We start from the raw sequence: 20,769 nt of genomic DNA, 5'->3' as shown, positions 1-20,769 counted from the left end.
TTATTTTGGGCATGCATTTCTAACTGTTGGCTAGTTGGTTTGTGTACAACGCGCAGAGCTGGCCGTAAACAGGCATGAGGATGTGTGTCGCAAACTGCCGTAAAAACCCCAATTGAGACACATATTCTGAATGTGCTGTATACATGTTTATAAAATACTCCTAAAACCTGAATAATGTCGGCATATCCCACATGTCTTAATAAGGCCTAATTCAAAATATCCAAACGAAATATGCTGTTTACATGACCCATATCAAATTTGGAACATTGTCATATTTGTAATAATAGTGGACTATTAATGTGCATGTAAATGTAGTCAGTGACATTTGAACCTCTGCAGTACAACTGTTCATTTCACTGAAGCACAAACTTTCTGTTTTGTAGCTCTCAGGGATGATGGTGTTTTTTTTTTTTTTTATTCCTGTTTCACCATCATGCCAACTCTACGAATATGAATGTGTTTAATCATCCAGACTGCACAAATAAAGTTTGTGTTTTAAACCGAGAGTTATCTAGAAAAAAAAAAGCACAGTTAGCAGTGTTTTCAGCGCTGTTGGCTTACGTCTCCTCTGCAAATGTCATACGAGTTGCATCACAACAAGGCTAACATGACGAGACTACAAAGATGAAATTCTAAAAAAATGTGTGTCCACAAGCATATCATCTGCCTGTCAGCATGCTACAACAAAGGCACTGCTCTTTGCGGGGAGACAAAGGAAACAGACAGTCATTCTCATTAATTAAGGCATGAGTGGCAGAACGGATCTCACTTCCATAGCTCTGCAGATTGAGGTTGGATGGGCTTTGATATGAGTTGCACTCGGAATCTAATGAGGTTTTCCTAAGAGATAGTAATCCACACATAACCTCGCCCAAAACGCACCATTTTAAATCCATTTCAGCAGAATTACTTCAAGGATTCCAAAGCTGAAAGGAACAAAGTTCTAATGCATTTTTCTGTCACTTCTTTTAAAAAGGAGGGCACAAGTGTTGACAAGGGATTTGCAGTGTCTTTGCCAACCCTAAAGCCATCTGGTATTACTATACAGGGTCACCTTGTCATTGATCCATGTGTAGCATGCGAGATACCTAGATTGTCTTTCTAAAAGTGAGATTCCGCTCCCTCTAGTACCCCTAGGATTAGCAGAGCTAGTAAGATGTGATTCTCTTCTTTTCACTATCTTTATGACCTCCTCTCATACTGCAGGGAACCAAAGATGGAGAACGGGAGGATACAAGGACAGCTTAGACAAGTAATTTTGCCTTTAATTGCTCGAACCTCCCATGAGTGCTATTGCTTAAGTACTCCAAAAAACTGTTGTTGTTTTCCTCCACATAATCTTTGATTATATGAAGGTCAGCATTTTTTCTTTCTCTAAGCTTCTTATGAGAGAATTTGGAGCAGGTGGATTGCTCCGAGAGATGAGACAATGCTCCCCTGTTGGAGTTGAGAGTGAGAGTGAACTCACCCTTTTTTTTTTTTTTTCATCCACTGCAGTTGATTTCTGTCTCCTAACTTCTTCTCTCAGCCATCTCATATGCAGTTGTCTTTGTTTTTTTTTGTTCTGCTTAGTCCTCATTTCCCAGTCTATATCAATAGCGCCATTATGTGGGGTTTTATCTGGCTAATTAAGGCTTCATCTTTCTGGGCGATCTCTCAGAGGACATGGATTAAGCTCCCCTATCTCTGCACCGGAGCCACGGTGGGGTCGGCCCAGGCTGCTCCGCTCTCCGTAGATTGTGGAGGTGAAAAAAAAAAAAAAAGCATTGACATAAGATTGTTTTAGTGAAATGATACTCAGAAAAGGAGAAACATATAAATATTGGATGCTGAAAGTGGGAATCACAGGATTTATTGATGAGCTGTGGTATAGGTTTTGGAGAAATCGATAGTACAGTGCACTCAGTTTGGGCAAACATCTCGGTCCTGCATCCTCAAAGGGCCCAGGGTTGTTTTTGTTTTTGATTGATTCATGCCTTCTGTGCAAAAGTATCAGATACAGTGTGTAACAAATCCCCACTACAACCTAAATACTGTAAATTATTTTCACTGCCGGTATGTGTCAATTGTCCGGCCTATTCTAACAGCCGTTTCAATCGATAACTGAGCAGACCGTTGCCTTTGGACTATTCATTTACACTCCGTTTGCTTGCCTCAACAGGCGCCATTTCGTTTGCATATACAATCAGGTGATTCATTTTGGTTGAAGTAGGAATCCTGAGTCACTGTTTGGCAGTGCAAGAACAACACTGTATGCATTTCAAATGCCTTGTTGTTCTGGGTCCACTCTCATTATATTTAGCTCTGAAAGTCAACAGATGAAAAGTCTGGGTCAACACGTTAAAACAACAGCCAGTATGCCCTCGCCGTTTAAATGAAGGATGAATGGTGAGACCTCAGCGATACACTGCAGACCTGTCACTAATTATTCGCGAGGTTAAATCTACCTTTTGACTTTTCTCACATTGCAGTAGAGAGGAGAGAAAAAGCAAAAAAAAACATTTGTTTTGTTGTGCTGCAGAAACAGATTGTGCCTCAGAGCTTTGGCTGGCTCTTGTGCAGTTCTTATAATGCAACTGATTTTTTGATAAAGCACTTATGGGACAGTGTTTTTGTCTGAGCTCACACCATTGAAGGAGATAAATCGTAAATGAGTAAGCTGAAGTGACTTTGCTCAGGCAGTTTTATACAAGAGGCTGTACATTTGAGAGCCATGAATCAAGAACTGTGCGGGGAAAATATATTGTATAGTATTGTTTAAAGATGCAATTGTGTCTTGAATCTTATACTCTGTCACCTTCCTGAAGGTGTGGCTACACTGGCATCCATTTTAAAATCCACGGAATACAGTCCTCTCCGTCTCTGAATTAGATTCACCTTCAACAATGTCCTACAAAAACATCTACTCGAAAGAACTATGCCATTTTAAGAAAATGAGAAAAATGACCCAAGGTTGAGACTAGGGAGTTGTTTTATTGCTTCTCTTTTTTCTCCTTTGGTTCCTTTGGTGAAAACAGTGACAGTGGTGAGATTCGAAATGGTACATGGGACGAAGGCCTTTGGAGAAGCATGGCATGATTGTTGCTTTCATCCGTTCAATGCCACTAAAACCATGGCTTGAATAGGAATGACTGTTGCAGTTGAGGACTGCATTATTCGACGTCCTTGAAAGTGATATTGAACAGTTACAGAATTATAAAGACTGCTAGCTGATGTAAAACAGTCATGAAATAGATCAATAAATGGTTAACGTACAGTACAGAAGAAAGCTTGACGGATACTGGAGTTTTAAAGCTGATATTGAGAGTTTAAACATGACAATGCTATATCAGCCATTATGTATTATTTTACATATACATAAAACTTATATAAGGGTCTCCTAAGATTGTGACAAAGATATGTACTGGCCCTGACTATTTTATATATTGTGTTTGTTTTGTACATAGACTGTTTTTAAGAAGTGGACGTAGTCACCTAGACGTCACCCATTGGTTTGTGTACTGCCATTTTGAAGACTCGAGTTTGGCATTTTGGCCGTTACCGTCATTTTCTCATAGACTTCTTTACAATCAGACTTATTTTAGCAACCAGAGGAGTCGCCCCCTGCTGACTATTAGAAAGAATGCAAGTTTAAGGAGCTTCAGCATTGGCTTCACTTCTCAGACCTGGAGGTAGACCACCTGTTTTGTATTCTGCCCAAGGTGTTTCCTGTCCTCTACCCGATGTACAGTGAGCTTGGATAGGCAAACTGAATGGCAGGTTGCCAGATTTTTTTTTTTCTTCTCCAACAATGCAACCCTATTCAGCATGACAAGCCTTACTTGGTAATTCTTCGATACTGAAATAAAATAATGCATGTTGGAAACAATCCCTGCCTTGTTGAAGCTCCCCGCAGTGTTTTGTCTGCAATCTCTGCTGCTCTCCAGCAACAGCACTATCCTCCAGATCCCAGTGCATTAGTGTGGCATGTTGTGCATCGGGGTCACCTCTCTATCAACTAATTACAGCTCATCTCCCTTTAAAGGCCTCACTGCGAGCTTCGGGGCCGGCTAAGCAAAGGGGACATTTTCTTCGCCACACTGGGAGGATGCCAGTCACAATTAAAGTCAATATGGCCCTAAGACGCTCCACGCTGTGTGCCCATCACACTTCCTAGCAGCCGATAAGATAGGGCTTAAATTATTCATCATGAAATGAAGGCCTGTTTCCATGTTGATTCCCTTAATTGAGGAACGACTGTAGCTTGTGGTGTGGTTGCAGCTATTAAAGCTACATCCTATATATGGACGAGTTGATGCACTGGTTGTTCCATAAGCCAGCATAAGAGCTCGCCCAAATACAAACACCCCTCCCACCCCGCCCAACACATACACTCTCAGGGCAACTGTCAAATCCACTCACTTCATCTAAAAGATTTATTCAAACAAATTGAGTGAGGAGAGTAATGAGTTCAGTACCCCCCCCTCTCAAAACGTTCATTTATCCTCTCCTCCACCTCTGATTTATTTTTCAGGAGGGTTCTTATGTTCAATTTTACAATTGTAACATCTTCACCTTTCAAACATGATTCTTCCCCAATAGCACTGCTTGAGGACTGCTTTGATTTCCACAAGTACTGTCGTTCTGAAATGAAATGTGACACAATGTCTCGGCGAATGCTTTTGTTCAATAGAAGAGGTAAGGGCTTGATTTAGCTGCATAATATTAACTCATCACTCGTGGATGATTAATTCTGAGCGAAAAAATGTGTATTATTTAAAGTTTAGTTTAGATTTGGATGCTCTGGCAGGATATGTGAGGGAACTGACTTTATGTCCTTCAGTCTGGGGATGTGAACTTGACCGCCATACATGGAAACATGTATAAGGTAATCAAAATAAAATGTTGAATGTGAGAATTATAAGAAAAACAACTAATTTTGATTCTCTCACAGTTGCCCTTGTCCAAAAAGAACAAGTAGATGTCTCATATACATGTAGGTGAAGAAAAATGGATGATTACATAAGTAAATGTTTTCGTGGCTGCTCATCACAGCAGCGACGGGGAACCTGTTTATTTGCCTAAGCTCCTTTGCTTTTCGCACAATAGCCTGTGAAGTCATTACAATAATAATGGTGAGACGTCAGTGTTTCTTCCTAATCAGAAGCTTGTGGGTACATTATGCAAGAGAAGGAAAATGGTTCTTAATTTTGGATCCAAAGAAATTGAAAAACACTATTGTCGTTCACAAAAAGACAAACCGTGTATAGTTATATAAACTCTTATGTGGGCCCTTCATATGGTGCAAACGGTCATGTGTTTTGTTTTAAAGCAACTTTGAAGAATGAGAAGTATTTGCGGCTATTTTCATTGAAGTTGTAATACTGTCTCAGGGGCTATTTTGTGTACTGCATATCTAAAGCAGAGCTCAAGTAGCAACCAGAACCATTTGTAATAACCTTTAATAAGCTCAGATCTGCTACAAAGTTGATGTAAGTAACTGAATGTTGTTGATTGTAAATGACAGTTGCTTGTTTTGTCTGGCCAACAGTCCAAAACCCAAATATTTTTCATTTTAATGATAGAAAAGCTGCAAATCCTAATCCCTTTTATATCTATTTTTATAGTAGTCATTGAAACAGACAAAAACAAAGTTTGGGATCTGAAAGTTTTAGAAAATAGTATGACTAGAACTGCTGAGTGAAAAAAAGAAGCACAAATTCTCTTTGGCCCTTTGCTTGAAACAGACTTTCTTAAAGCACCTCATGGGACCTTGTTAGTGCTGGCCTCTCAATCTTCCAAACTAAACAAACTAGAACAAGCCAGGTTCAGCCCACACGCTAAAACACTCATCCAAGATCCGCATCCAGTCTGAAATATAAAGCCCTCTGTGACCTTCATAGGTTCTTGTTTCTCCTACATTTATTGCCACGGCTGCAGTGTTTTCAGTTTTTGCCAGTCTAGCAGCAAGTGGTGCTCCGGAGCAGTGAAGGTTGGCATCTCCCGCGGTGTTTGGAGAAGAGTCCATGTGTAACCGTGTGCCCCCGTGACATAATCACCTCAAGCCTCGAAGGCTCTGTCAGCAAGTTGTCCCAAACCCAAAGATTAGGCCTCAGAGTGGGGGGCACAGCATTATGGGACAAAGCAATACACAGACAAACAGAAATTTGATAACAGCATCTCTCTCTGTGTGTGTGTGTGTGTGTGTGTGTGTGTGTGTGTGTATGCGTGTTAGAAGCAGCCCTCCTGCCTGTGAAGCATTTTCTCTCAGCCTTAGGGGGAGGAAAGGAAACGGCGATTCCAGCAGCTCTCTCTGGGGGAGCTCAATTGTTCACAATCTAGCTGTTCTGCTTAGTTACTTTCTGCTCCCAAACACTCCAAAGGTAATGCAGCTACTATAATACATACATTCGATTTTTACCCACTCACCAGTGCATAGTTAATTCTAATGAGTAAAAAGAGGAAACATGAGGTCTTCCATTAGACTTTATTGAAGTTACTCTGTGTAGTTTGTTCTTGAAATCGGGTACAGACATTCATATTCTCCTCAGAGTGAATTATAATATCTTTGGTGATATTTTGACTTTTCATCTAGCTCTATCATCAGGTCAAAACTTTGATTCGTACTTTGGTTTATGACCAAATATCAGGCAGCAACCTCCGCATTCTGAAAAGAAGCCAATTCTTTCCTATAACCAGTAGGGGCTGACTCCTCTGGGTGCTAAAAGAAGTCTGATTGTATAGAAGTTAATGAGAAAATGAGCCTACTTCTCACTTGATTTATTACCTCAGTAAACATTGTAAATATGAGTTAATGGCGTCAATCGCGAGTTTCAAGTCTTCTTCAATACAGCATAACGTTCATTTAGTAAATTATGGTCCCATTTAGAGTCAAATAGACCATAAAGCAGGGTATGATTTGGGACGTGGCTACCTTGTGATTGACAGGTTTCTACCACGGCGTTGTCCGGTCTGGGAGTTGTCCGCGTTTTCGTCTTACAACTTTTCACAGTGTTTTCTTTTCATGAAAGTTAATTGTGACATTTTGGTCGCCTATAAAAATGTCTTTTTCAGCGTTCGGTTGTACTCACCCTCTCGTGTCACTTCTGGTTGCAAAAAACCCAAGATGGCGACGGCCAAAATGCCAAAGTCGAGGCTTCAAAACTGCAGTCAACAAACCAATGGGTGAAATCACAGTGACTACGTCCACTTCTTATATACAGTCTACGCCAAATATATGTGACAACTTTCCCATCAGCCTCGGCTGTACTTTAGCATTTAGCTCATAGCACTGCTGTGCCTAAGTAGAGCATCACAGAGCTCCCAGATTCTCAGTCTAGTGAAGATATTGAAGAATAAAATGATTTAAATGTTGTGCTTTTTTTTTTTTAGAATCGGCAACTTGTTTACCATAATTAAGCTATATTTTATCATATACATCATTGGTATTTGATGAATACTTCTACTTCTTCTTTAGTGAACTACAACTTCACTTTTGATGCTAAAATGCATGGCATGCTTCAAAAAACATAAATGCACAGCTTAGCATGAATAAAATCAAATATTTTTGCACTTTAGAGGCACTTTGAAGAAATTTGATCAAGGTCATATCAGACGAGATTGAATTGGTTGGAGCTATATAGCTGTGGAGCTATAGGAGATTAATCTATATACTAGAGATATCACAAAATTGTTTATTAATAGTTTGATACAGTTTGCTTTTTGTCTTTCCCTGGTCATACAGGCTGCATTACAGTTAAGTGATTTAAGAGATATACTTACTTACTGTACTGATGTAGCTGAATGAAATGAACCGTGAAGGTGTGATAACTTATTTTAGGTGAAATATTATAATGGTTATATAAACAAGATCACTGTTAGATATTATTCATAAAAACTGTGAAGCTGTGAGTGAAAGATAATGTCATCTTTGATTTTGTCGGCACCACGCAGCTTTCTGTAGCTTTTTTTAAAAAGGTAACATAGTCAGATGGTGATAAATATAACCAGCAGGCTTCTTTTTTAATATGTTTTTGGATGTTGTGAAAGGGAGTGTGGGTTCTCATTAGTGAGTGCTCATCTGAGTCCTTCCAAAATCCTGCATCCACTTTCAAAAAATCTGACATTCTGGAGGCTGTTCCTCTTTGAAAACACATCTCCTTAAGAACCCAAAAATTAACGGTGATTTCTCTGAATAGAGCTGGAGAGACGAAGAGGCTAATGAGCTTAATAATGATGGAACACCACATAAGGACACACACTCTCCTCTCTCACACATCAACCACATCTGTAAAAAAAAGCTAGCCCCAAATTAGCAGTATGGGTGAACTTGGGTGCAATGAAACATGACTTTCAGAGTTTTAACAACCGCAATCATTAGACTACTGATCCCTGCACACATCAGTATCACCCATTTAGATATTATGGAGTTTTGCCATTATCATTAGCAATGTGTTTGTTTGTTTTGCAAACTCCTCTTGAGGGGAAATCCCACTTAATATAAGATTAGTGTCCAATTTTTTTTTAACTATTATTTGCAAGCGGGAAAATAATGAAAATACAACAAAACCCTTTAACCTGTGACCAATAACAACAACAAAAATAATAATACACTGAATTGATCGCTTCCCCTACCACCCACACCACTCAATAAGGTCAGAGCAAAGGGTCAACAGTCCATACGGCTTTAGGGATTTAATGTATAAAGGCTTGAGGACCCTTAAAAAATGATGGATAACAGCGTTATCTGAATGTATCACCTCTGGATCAGAAAACTTACCACTAACACAAGAAACAAATCTATCACCTTTACCCTTTTTTTTTAACCAATTCTTACATGCCTATAGTATTTTGAGGAACATGTTTAAATATTTGTGCATATGCACTCAGTCAATTTATTAGGTACACCTAGCTGAAAGCCAAATCTTTTAGGGTGTTAATTTAACTTTGGTCATTTTGGTGGTCATAGTTTGTGGTTCTGTTGAATTGTATTGCCTTATTATTAGGGCTGTCAATGGATTGAAATATTGTATCGTGATTAATCACAAATTAATCAGTTTTTTTTTATCTGATCAAAATGTACCTTAAATGGAGATTTGTCAAGTATTTAATACTCTTATCAACATGGGAGTGGGCAAATATGCTGCTTTATGCAAATGTAGGTATATATTTATTATTGGACATTAATTAACAACACAAAACAATGACAAATATTGTCCAGAAACCCTCACAGGTACTGCATTTAGCATAAAGAATATGCTCAAATCATAACATGGCAAACTGCAGCCCAACAGGCATCAACAGCTGTCAGTGTGTCAGTGTGCTGACTTGACTATGACTTGCTCCAAACTGCATGTGATTATCATAAAGTGGGCATGTCTGTGCCTGTCTTGTGTACCCATAGAACCCATTTTCATTCACATATCTTGAAGTCAGAGGTCAAGGGAGCCCTTTGAAAATGGCCATGACAGTTTTTCTGTGCCAAAATTTAGTGTATGTTTGGAGCGTTACTTAGCCTCCTTCTAGATGGTCTCATGGTTGGTACCAATGGATTCCTTAAGTTTTTCTAGTTTCATGTGATGCCATCATCTTCACTGTAGCCTTAAAACAAATTTGCGTTAATGTGTTATTATCACGTTAGCTTTTAAAGCCCTAATTATTATCATCACCTTTAATTCTTCTGACCTTTACTCAATCAATAACACTTTTACAAGAGAGACCTGAGTACAGCAGAGACAAAGAAAAGACAAAGTGTTGCTAATATTTTGTCCACCCCTTGGAGGTTAGGAACACATTTCATGTATCTATCCATGTCTGCATGCTGCAGATGAACGATGAAAGTTGATGCTTTCCTAGTTACATTACATTTTTTTCTTCTAAAATGTATTCATAGCTGTGTGATGGAGTTAGACATCAGTAAGCAGAGCACCTGCACGGAAACAGTATATGACCCCTGTAGGAGGTGAAGTTCAGGAGGGACATGTCAACAGGTTTCATGGCAGAGTTTCATCAGGACAACAGCTGGCCACTCTGTTGGAATTCTGCACCTTGTTGCACCGACCAGCTTCTTCGCCTGGATTAGGGCTTTGCTGTCCATCTGTCGGGCGTCGGCTTACATTTAAGCCCTGCCATTTCACAGGCCCAGCTCCAGCCAGCAATCCCACCAGGCAGCTTAGCTTCTCAATGACACAAGGGTAACCTTTCTCTCGAAATTCAGATAGGCGACATTATAGCAGTGTGAAAGTGATCTTACGTGGGGAGCTAAAGGTCAGACTCTCCTGGTTAAGATGGATTTAGCCAAAGAGTGGGTGTCAATAATATTCATGTCCCGTGTTATAACTCCAAGCTGCTACTTACTGCAAAGAATTGAACCAATAAGTATTTTACGGAGCAGTTTAATTTATAATCTGAGCAGCTGGGTTTTCTTCTCATCATAATTATCAAATTATAGTTAAACATTAATAAAACAAAATAGGCATACTGCCCCACATGAATTTGTTACATGTACTTAAGGAAGATATTGGGTATAGTGGCATCTGCTTGCTACAAATTGTCTTAGGATAGACTATCAAAGTCATGCAAATAATACGGTAAATAAAATTCCGTGGCTGGGTCCGTCCATTTAGGATTAGCCTGCCAGCTGACTAAGCAATTTGCAGAGGAAGGGGCTTTAAAGGCTTTTAACACTTTGTGCGACAGATAACTTCGGCATCATCTCAGGGATTTCCCGGAAGCTTACAGGTATTTAACTTTGGTATTTAACAAGGCTCAGGAGTGATGTCTTGTGACAGGTAAACTAAAGCTTTGGGCGATACTTAAATGGTAACAATACCCCCCTCCCCACTTCTGTTTGATTGTGCTTATTGTGGAGAACTTAATGATGACAGACAGCCTCATTCAGACACGTGGAACAAGATTGAGTGAATTGATAGCGCCGTATGTAAACGCTACTAGAGGACAGAAAGCTGTTAAAACAACGTATTACAAGTGGGTGCGTAAAACCTGTTGAACATGGAGCCACAATGAGTGAAAAAGGATCTTCATCTTCTAAAAGAAAAAGTACCTGAGGCTACATTATACAGATTTGGTGGCTTGGTCTTTTGATTGGGGCTTTGCACTAATTGTAACACTGCTGCCTACAAAGAAACAAGGATATCTTCAGCACCAAAGATAAACTGCAGGAAATAAATTCTCTTTCCTGATGAAAAACTATTTCATTATGAGATTGCAATTTGATTTTTAATTGCTTAAAATGTATTAAAAGTTTCCAATAAACTTGACTTAATGACAGCAGCTTGGAAAAGATAGTAAAAATCATATTTATTGTCCGTTGATGGCTACTCTTACGACACTCTGTTATAATAGGCGCATACTGTAGGGCACCATCCACTTCCTGATATGAGTCTTCAGGATCCCAGTGGATTCTGTCATAAAGGCATTAATCTCACTATTCATTGATCTAGTTATTACTGGTCTTGGACTAGCGGGTCTTCATTTATTCAGCGCCGCTGTCTTACTTCTCCTCGACCACATCCTTTTCGCCGAGAAGCACGCCCCCTCTCACTTCACCTCAATTAATGTAATTCTCTGGGAGCTCACTCGAGTGCTGATTGGAATGAAGAACTGCATTCAGACTACACGCCTGCGAGGGAATGATAACACCAGATCATTAACAAAACAGAGCTGCAAATGTTTACCCGTGGATGGCATTCTTCATCTTAATGTGTCCCCCGTCTTTGCTTGTTTCCCTGCATATTTGCTGCTGAAGCCATGTGCAATAACCCTGTTGTGAAAACACATGGACTCACATTTAGAAGGAATGGTTGTAAAAGCTTTTGTAATATCTCTTTCTAATGGATCTTGGAAAATAATCAGTTGAATTATGATTGAGTAATGAAGTGCATGTGTTATTTTGAGGGGACTTTGACCCTGTATAGTGTGAGGACTTATTAAAAAGCCTGACCGGGGTCCACAACCTGCTGAAGGTGCAGTCGTGGAGCTTTACCAACTGGGGATTATGATTTGATCATTTCCTTGATTGGGTTTCAGTGTCACTTGTAATACAGTCGGACATAATAGTATCTCATTGACTGATATCCAATATGCGATAGCCACATGATAGAGAGTGACAGATGGAATTGAGCTTGTGATAAGGCCACTCCTTCTTCTTAGGTGTCTTAGCACGCCACACAAAGCCCCACACCACTCCATCTCGCAGCCCTCAGCACTGACTTGATCAATGAGGAATAAGAATGATTAAGGATGACAGGAGGCAGCAGGCTCTGGTGAAGGTCTCTGGTCTTGGGTGCGCCATCATCTCTGCCTGAAATCTCTTGGTTTCACTTGATTACAGATGGTATCATCAAATCCCCAATCTGAACTTTGACCTCAGAGGGAATAAAATGAAATTGAGTGAAGTAAATCTAACCCATAAAGCCCCTTTTTTGATGAGTCTGATGTCCACTTGTCCATTGGTTTAGTGGGAAAAAGTTATTAGTGGTGACCACAATGGCAGTAACATGTCACCCCATAATTAACTGTCAAAATGCCACAGACTTTTTTTTTTTTTTTCCCTTTTCTCTACAGTCTCAATCTGTCACATGTAATATGGTCCATGAAATCTGTAGAAGCACAAACGTGTGCACTATCCTTCTTCACATAAACCTTGTGTGGATCAGCAAAAAGCACCATGTCACCATGTGGCAATCGACTTTTAAAGGCATATCTAGAGCGAGAGATGAAACTGCACACCACTGGCAAAATTCTACGTATTGTGACAACGGCCATCACACATAGACAGGAGTCCCCCAGAGACATGTCTTGATGAGTGTGAACTAGATGTGAAGGATTTTGCTTCTGTGGGGCGTTTTTTTCTCGCACATTTCATCATGTCAGTGAATTACAATCCAACTGCATGTGCTTGAATGTTGGGAAAAACAAGGAGTGTTCTCTGGACTTGCCTAAGCACAAGGAATTTTTTAATTGGTCAAACCGTTTGGCTGAAAAGTGAGTTTCCCTTATGATACTATATCTAGTCTTTGGGCACGCGGTACTACTGTTTTAGCAATAGACTCCATTATATTTGAGGAAAAATCAGTAGTCCCATGTGCCCAAATACTAGATATAGTATGATAAGCAAATGGTTGTATCTCAGAAACTACAAGGATACGGTACAATACGATACGATACGATATGATACGATAGTTAATTAGTTAGTTAGTTAGTGTTTCTCTTCATTTTCAAAAATCCTGATTTGACTATTAATAAAAGTGTGATTTTTCATGTGATCTATAAATGTCTAAGTTTTGACCAATCACAACAATTGTGGCATTTTTCCTTATTATACTAAATATAATCTCTGGGCACAAATGGGTTAAAAGACTAAGTAAATCCTAAATCATTACTCTTCAAGTCTGCAAATCACAGCATAAATGATGACTCCCATATTCAATTCACTCTATCATGTAAAATGTGCCATAATGGTATTTTGCATATAACTGGGAATTCTAACAGGATACAATCAATTGTTAATTGCATTGTTAGTGGAAGGGGTGGAGGCATGCTAGCAGATGGCATTGGAATTAAATATGGTTTGTTTTTTGCTCTTAAACTCTGTATTTATCTCTCCGTATCCAATTCCCTGGTGGTGCATGGTCTATATTTTATCGTAAAGGATTGCATGAGCCGAGTGTCAGCCACAGCACATACATCACGCCTGTCACCATCCGTCTTTGATTGCATCCTCCTGTTACTGCTGCTACACCCCCCTACTGTTTTTTTTTTTTTTTAACTCACACAGCACATTCAGGCTAGAAGTATAGGAAGACAAGAGTAGGGTTGAAAAAAGAGTTTACAGTACCAGAACAAACCACAGATGTGCTCAGCATATGTGTCTGTTACACAGCATGAATTGGATTACTGTCTGAAAAATGCTGTTAATTCCACTTGAAGCTGCACCCCTTCACTTCATATCAGGGCAATAGCATTGACTGATTGATTGTCTGCAAGGTGTGCAGGGGCAATGGTGTTGAGTGTTCGACAAGAGACACGATGAGTGTGCGGTGCGAGGCTGTATGCAGATTGCTAGAATTATTTGGCCTTTAATTTACTTGCTAGGATCGGTATTTCCTCTTCTATATCACAAATAGGTCTGATAGAATGCTGTGCGTTCACAGCAGCTACTTGCATTTGAATTACCTCGTGAAGATCTGTGCAGAAACGTAAACGATGCAGAATTCAAAAGTGTCAGCACTCAATTATGCAAGCACATACCTTATGCCTCGTAACCGCCCACCTCTATTCATCTAGAGTCTGTGCCATGAATATTGCAGCAGGATTCATACTCTCTGTTCTGTTAGGAGTTGTGTCACACCAGAATGGCATACTTTTAGCACTTATGATTGTTAATCCAACCATCTGGCAGAAAATGGACACAATGGCCAAAGGAAAGTGTTTTAATACAAGTTCACACTGCTGTACTCCAGTTCCAATACATATGATGCAAAATTGCAGAATTTAGCAAAGACCTGCATATTTGAATATCAGCCCATAGCTCAGTGATGTCAAATCATGCCATACAACCTCATCTGAAGCTTGTTTGAGCTGATGTATTTTAATAATCCACAATCTGCAATGAGTTTCCCTCTTGTCTAAAAAAAAAAAAAAAACGATCAGAATTTTGCGGAATGTTAGGAAGTCAAAATCATTGGTGTGTCAGTTGTGTGGATTTAATTTCCCAACTAATGTTTTCCCTCTTCTCTGTGTCTTCCCAGGTAACCGATAAGATGGCGGCCGGGGAAGCGACTGGGCACAGCTACCTGGTGGCTTGCTGGCAGCCCATTCTGATCCTGATGCTGGGCACTGTGCTGTCCGGCTCCACTACAGGCTGTCCATCCCGCTGCGAGTGCAACGTTCAAGAGCGCTCTGTGATGTGCCACCGCAAGAAGCTCATGACAGTTCCCGAGGGCATTCCTGCAGAAACGAAACTGCTGGACCTCAGCAAGAACCGCATCAGAACCATCAACCCGGACGAGTTTGCCGCCTTCGCCAACCTCGAGCACCTGGAGCTCAGCGAAAACACGATTTCCACCATTGAACCTGGAGCGTTCAACAACCTTTACGGCTTGCGGACATTGGGTCTGCGTAGCAACAAGCTCAAGCTGATCCAGCTCGGTGTCTTCACGGGCCTGAGCAATCTCACGCAGCTGGACATAAGTGAGAACAAGATTGTCATCCTGTTGGACTACATGTTCCAGGATTTGTACAACCTCCGGTCATTAGAGGTGGGCGATAACGACCTGGTTTTCATCTCCCACCGGGCTTTTCATGGCTTAAGTAGCCTTGAGCACCTGAGTCTGGAGAAGTGCAACTTGTCCTCTGTGCCAACAGAGGCTTTTACCCACCTCCACAGTTTGATCACGCTCAGGCTGCGCCTCCTGAATATCAATGTCATACGGGATTATTCCTTCAAACGGCTCTATCGGCTGAAAGTGTTGGAAATAGCCAATTGGCCATATCTGGATACGATGACCCCAAATTGCTTGTATGGATTAAATCTCACCTCCCTGACCATTGCAAATGCCAACCTGACCACAATTCCTTATGTAGCCCTGCGGCACTTGGTTTATTTGCGCTTTCTTAATCTTTCATACAACCCTATCCACACCATTGAGGGGAATAAGCTCCACGATCTTTTGCGTCTGCAGGAATTTCACCTGGTAGGAGGCAGACTGGCGATGATCGAGCCCTACTCTTTCCGTGGTCTAAACTACCTGAAGATTCTAAATGTGTCTGGAAACTCCCTTAGCACTTTAGAGGAGTCTGCTTTCCATTCAGTTGGCAACCTGGAAACCCTTGCCCTGTATGATAATCCCCTGGCCTGCGACTGCCGACTGTTATGGGTTTTTCGACGACGCTGGAGACTGAACTTCAACAGGCAGCAGCCCACCTGTGCCTCCCCCGAGTTTGTCCAAGGCAAAGAATTCAAAGACTTCCCAGATGTCCTGCAGCCCAACTACTTCACGTGTCGCAAGTCTAGGATTAGGGATCGCAAACCCCAGCAGAAATTTGTTGACGAGGGAGCCATTGTCCATTTTGCTTGCCAAGCGGATGGAGATCCTGCTCCGATAATAATGTGGCTATCCCCGCAGAAAAAGTTCATCACCACCAAGACAATTGGAAGGCTCTCTGTGTTGCCAGACGGTACCCTCGAGGTTCGCTATGCCCAGATTCAAGACAATGGCACATATGTGTGTATAGCTAGCAACGCAGGCGGAAATGACACCTCCCTCGCTCACCTGCACATTCACAGCTATTCGCCCGACTGGCCACACCAGCCCAACAAGACTTTTGCCTTCATCTCCAACCAGCCCTCAGAAACTGGTGCTAACGGTACGAGAGCCAACGCCCCTTTCCCCTTTGATATAAAGACGTTGATCATTGCGACCACAATGGGCTTCATCTCTTTTCTCGGTGTCGTCTTGTTTTGCCTGGTGCTGCTCTTCCTTTGGAGCAGAGGCAAAGGCAACACCAAGCACAACATAGAGATCGAGTATGTGCCACGGAAATCGGACGCTGGCATGAGCAGCAGCACGGCGGATGCTCCTCGCAAGTTTAACATGAAAATGATTTAACGGATCTGTGGGATTTATTCATTTTGAACTAAAAAATAAGACAAATGGAAAAGAAGACGTTTTCTTTCCTCCCTTACAAACCTGTGGATCCTGGTCTGTTAACTTAGAGTAAAATGTTTTTCTTTTCCTGACTGAAGCACTAGAGAGTTCCTGACTTTCACAAGTGAGAGGGAATGAAAGCACATCCAGTGCTACAGGGCATCGGTGGTTTCTACAAGGCCTGTGGGGGCATTCATTGAAAGTCAAATTTGTCATAAGCAGTTCATACTCCTGTGGATTTATACTGGGAAAATATATCAGAAAAGAAAAAAAAACACTTCAAACAGCCAGAATGCGAGGGGCAGATCATATTTTGACCATTGCTGTTTTGTGTCTGTATTTTTTATTCAGCGTTTGTTTGTTTTTTTATTTCCAAGGTTAGATGTCGAGTTATGAATGAGATTTGTATGGGTTGATGAGCACATTTATACAGCGTTGATGCATTTCAAGTACATCATCATTACATTATGTGCAACGTATGGTCTGTTTCATTTCCTACAGTGATGATTGTTCTGTGATCCATCAAATGTGTACGTATGTCACGATACCTACCGAGAAAGAGTATGTCCCAGCAATTAGTAGAAAATACATAACATAGTATGGCACAATTATATTATGGGGAATACAAAACTGTTAGTGATGTACAGTTAATTTGAATGTCACAGCAGCTAATTAATAGCTACCTTCTTGACCAAGAAAGTACAATGAAGGGTACCGTAAAACAGTTGGTCATTATGTGACCTGAAAAACAGAATGATGCAAATATAAGTGCTCTCAAAATACGTAGTTATAGGGATACAACAGGGCAACTTTTACTATTGATACCAATTCTCAGTACTGCACTAGAAATATTTTTAGAAAGACAACTATAACAATATTTAGTGTTTAAAAGTAGCAGCAAATCTTGCTGTTAAATATGGCTCTTATTATAGGATTTTAGCTTTGAGTAAATGCTCTAATAAAGCCTTTTGAGCCCAGTATCTGATACCAGTATCAGTGTCACTCATCCCTAATTTTCAGATGTAACCCAGACAGTGCACACACATGGATTGAGGGCATGATACAGAATGATGTTGCGGATACGATGGGGCTCTGTACCAACGATAGATGCAGCATATATCATACGGTTTTGCCATCAAACACAATAGCTGGTATTGGTACCTTGATAGTAAAAAAGCGCTTATCCCTGACTTTAAATTGAATTTCAAAAACTATTATGTAATGAAATGACTTTGTTCTCAACATGATTGTGACAAATAAAAGGTTGTGGTGCTCACGTTTTTGGATACAATGTGCTCCTCAAGCTGTAGAATATTTCTTTCATTGTTGGTTATTTTTCTTGATTGTTTTATGAAATCAATGATTTATTTATGCAGATGCTCCCCCCCGTCAAAGCCATGGAAATAGTACCTTCCAGGATCATTTCCAGGTTTGTTATTCCCCCCAGAAACATGCAATGTTTGTCAGGGGAAAAAAAGAACTGTGCATAGTACGCTACCAGTTGGTCCTGCATATGAAATCTGAGGTTACAGCCTTTCCTTTTCAAGTACACACTGTGGACAGCTGGGCTTTGCGAACGTGTGTGAGGATAAAGGCTAAGTTATTTATGATGGATGACATTACAGACAACGACACAGTAATGGGCTGGAAGTATGGACAGAATATGCAGATGGTTGGAGTGACACAGATGGTTTCACCCATGGAGCAATCTGAAGCAGCTTTGGTGTAATCCGTTTTGCATAAAGGAAAAAAAAAAAATCACTGGATATGGCTCAAGGTTCTCCCTCTTGCTGATTATGAATGCTCTCTTCGTTCAAAGTGTGGCTACTGTACCTAGCCTTTTTTTGGTCCCGAGTGATCTTGGGACTCTGTTTTTTTGTTCCTGTTATTCCTTTTTTTAATTTTGACCCTGGACTATATTGACCATGTAGTCCAAGCCAACTTTTTACAAAAAAAAAAAAGATACTAAAAAAGAAATCTATGGAAAATACATTCAAATTGTTCTGTGCAATAAAGGTAATATGCAGATTTTTTTTTTTAATTAACAAAATTTCGTTGATGTTGAATTGTTGAGAATATGGTATGTTGTATTAAACAATCTATGGACTTTTTTAAACACACAATGGTCCTATCTTGATTTTAATGTGTCGTTAGTAAAGACTTCTCTGTCATGTAGCCAAAAATGACAGTTGTGTGTGTGTGGGGGGTTTGGTTAACGTAGGTGCTGAGATTTATCGAAACTCTTTTCCTCGTCACTATTGTAAAATGATGACTTTCTTCTTCATCAATACAGATTTATGAAAGTGAAATATCTAATACCCCTTTAATGCATTGCTACCCAAGTACAAGCTTAAGTCTATAGCGGAGCTTTTGGGTGTATTTTTTTGTCCATCAGTGACCAAAAAAGCAATTTAAAGTTTAATTTCTTTGAGTGAATACCTCATTAAATGATGATGCAGACCGCAAGGTAATTTTGCATCATATGTTTCAGCGCTAATTACTTGTTTACAAGGCATTGGTAGTTCACTTGTTTAATTGCCAGGCCTCTAAACATTAATTAACCACCATTAGTAAAGGATCACAAACATTAGGATATGTATAGGGAATATTATTCATTTGCACTGCACATTTGTACTCTTAAAAGAAACAATAAAGGAATTACTTAGTGAACTTAAAAATGAAACAGAAAAATAGTAGGTGTTTAACATTGAATAATACTTTTAATCTGGGGTGTCTCTTAGCGAGACGTAAGCAAATTAGGTTACCCTTTGAAGGTTATGGGAAATGACCAGGGATACGACGAGGACAGCCTAGTTTCAGAGAACATGCTGCTGCTCTGCATTAAGTTTGTATCTCTGTCCCATTGCTTTTTATTCCACATCCTTGCCTCCTTGCTCAGGGCTCCATGGGGACTTTTGACGTTCTTTTTTTTCCTCAAGCTGCATCAAAGCATGCTCATTTATCTTCTGACTTGAAAACAGACAGGCAGAATAGAAGAGGAGAGAAGCTATTCTTGAGGCCTCAGAGCCCTGGGGAGTAATGGAGACATCCATTGTTTTCATTCCTCAGATATTACATCTGTGCTTAAATTTCTAGGTCAGGAACAGGCTGATGGATTCTGACACTGTGCGACAAGTCACCTCCCCTAAACTGAGCATGAAAATACAGACACACCTCTGGGTGTTCCTCGCACTCATCCAAATCCATGTGCCTAATGGCATCTGGGAAACACAAATACAAGTGTGAATGTGCTGTTGGTGGCGCCTCTGTTGTACAATAGAAGCATCAGATGCCTAAAATAAAAGGCAAGTCAGTCGAGATTTATGTTTAGATGTGGAATATGAACACATGGCAGGGAAGCTGTTTCTCATATCCTTATTATATCCATATCAAAGGATCCAATTTAAGCCCTTGTTAAGGTCAACTCCACATTATACATACTGTATCTTAATCCACCTATTTCAGCCAGTCTGTCAAACCTTACATCAATTAGAAATACTTAAATTGTTAAATCATAAACTAATCCCAATAGTTTACTAATAAAACAGGATTAAGTGGACAGCAAATTATAGTATCTACTTGAAATGTCATACATCTAATTGAAAGTGCTTAGATCTTAATCACTTTAATTAGGCAGCTGCATCAAACAGCATATTGGATATGTGTAATGCATTTAGCGCCAAAACTATCTACATGTTTGTATGTCTTCGGCAAGCAGCATATAAACCTTATAACACATTATAATGCTGTTAAAAGTAGATATACAGTAACAACCTGTTTTTGTCAACTATGACTGAGTATCCATACAGCTGTACTGCCTCAGGCTGGTCTCATACACTGCTCGTAGCTATACCTAAGACAAGTAATGCACTGTTATTCGTGTATATCCCACAAGATCATTTCATGTATAATCCACGTAATTGTGAATCAGGAAATATAAAGAACGTCGGACGCCACATGGGAAGGATGTCGGGTTGGATGGGTTGGCCAAAAAACACCGGACTTTCACCCAGAGGACCGCATACCAGAAACCAGAAGTCAACGTTGATTTGTTTGTTACGTAATTTACGTACTTAAGTAAGGCCACTTCCAAGGTTATTTTAAGCCAAACGAAAACCTT

At 40.2% G+C, this 20,769-nt stretch overlaps 1 protein-coding gene across 2 annotated transcripts in view; it reads left to right on the top strand.

Annotated features, from left to right (window-relative positions):
• lingo1a (leucine rich repeat and Ig domain containing 1a) overlaps positions 1–18,772 on the top strand; it is a 146,958-nt gene extending 128,186 nt beyond the window's left edge. For both annotated transcript variants that reach the window (XM_037767412.1, XM_037767411.1), the window contains one exon: positions 14,751–18,772. In XM_037767412.1, coding sequence (XP_037623340.1) covers positions 14,763–16,610 — 1,848 coding nt within the window. In that variant the 5' untranslated portion in view covers positions 14,751–14,762 and the 3' untranslated portion in view covers positions 16,611–18,772. The remainder of the gene's footprint in view (positions 1–14,750) is intronic.
• The last annotated feature ends 1,997 nt before the right edge of the window (positions 18,773–20,769 follow it).

Source organism: Sebastes umbrosus, chromosome 4 (genome assembly GCF_015220745.1).
Source record: "Sebastes umbrosus isolate fSebUmb1 chromosome 4, fSebUmb1.pri, whole genome shotgun sequence".
NCBI lineage: Eukaryota > Metazoa > Chordata > Actinopteri > Perciformes > Sebastidae > Sebastes > Sebastes umbrosus.
The sequence above is the reverse complement of the archived record's forward strand: the minus strand, read 5'-3'. Positions and strand labels throughout refer to the sequence as shown.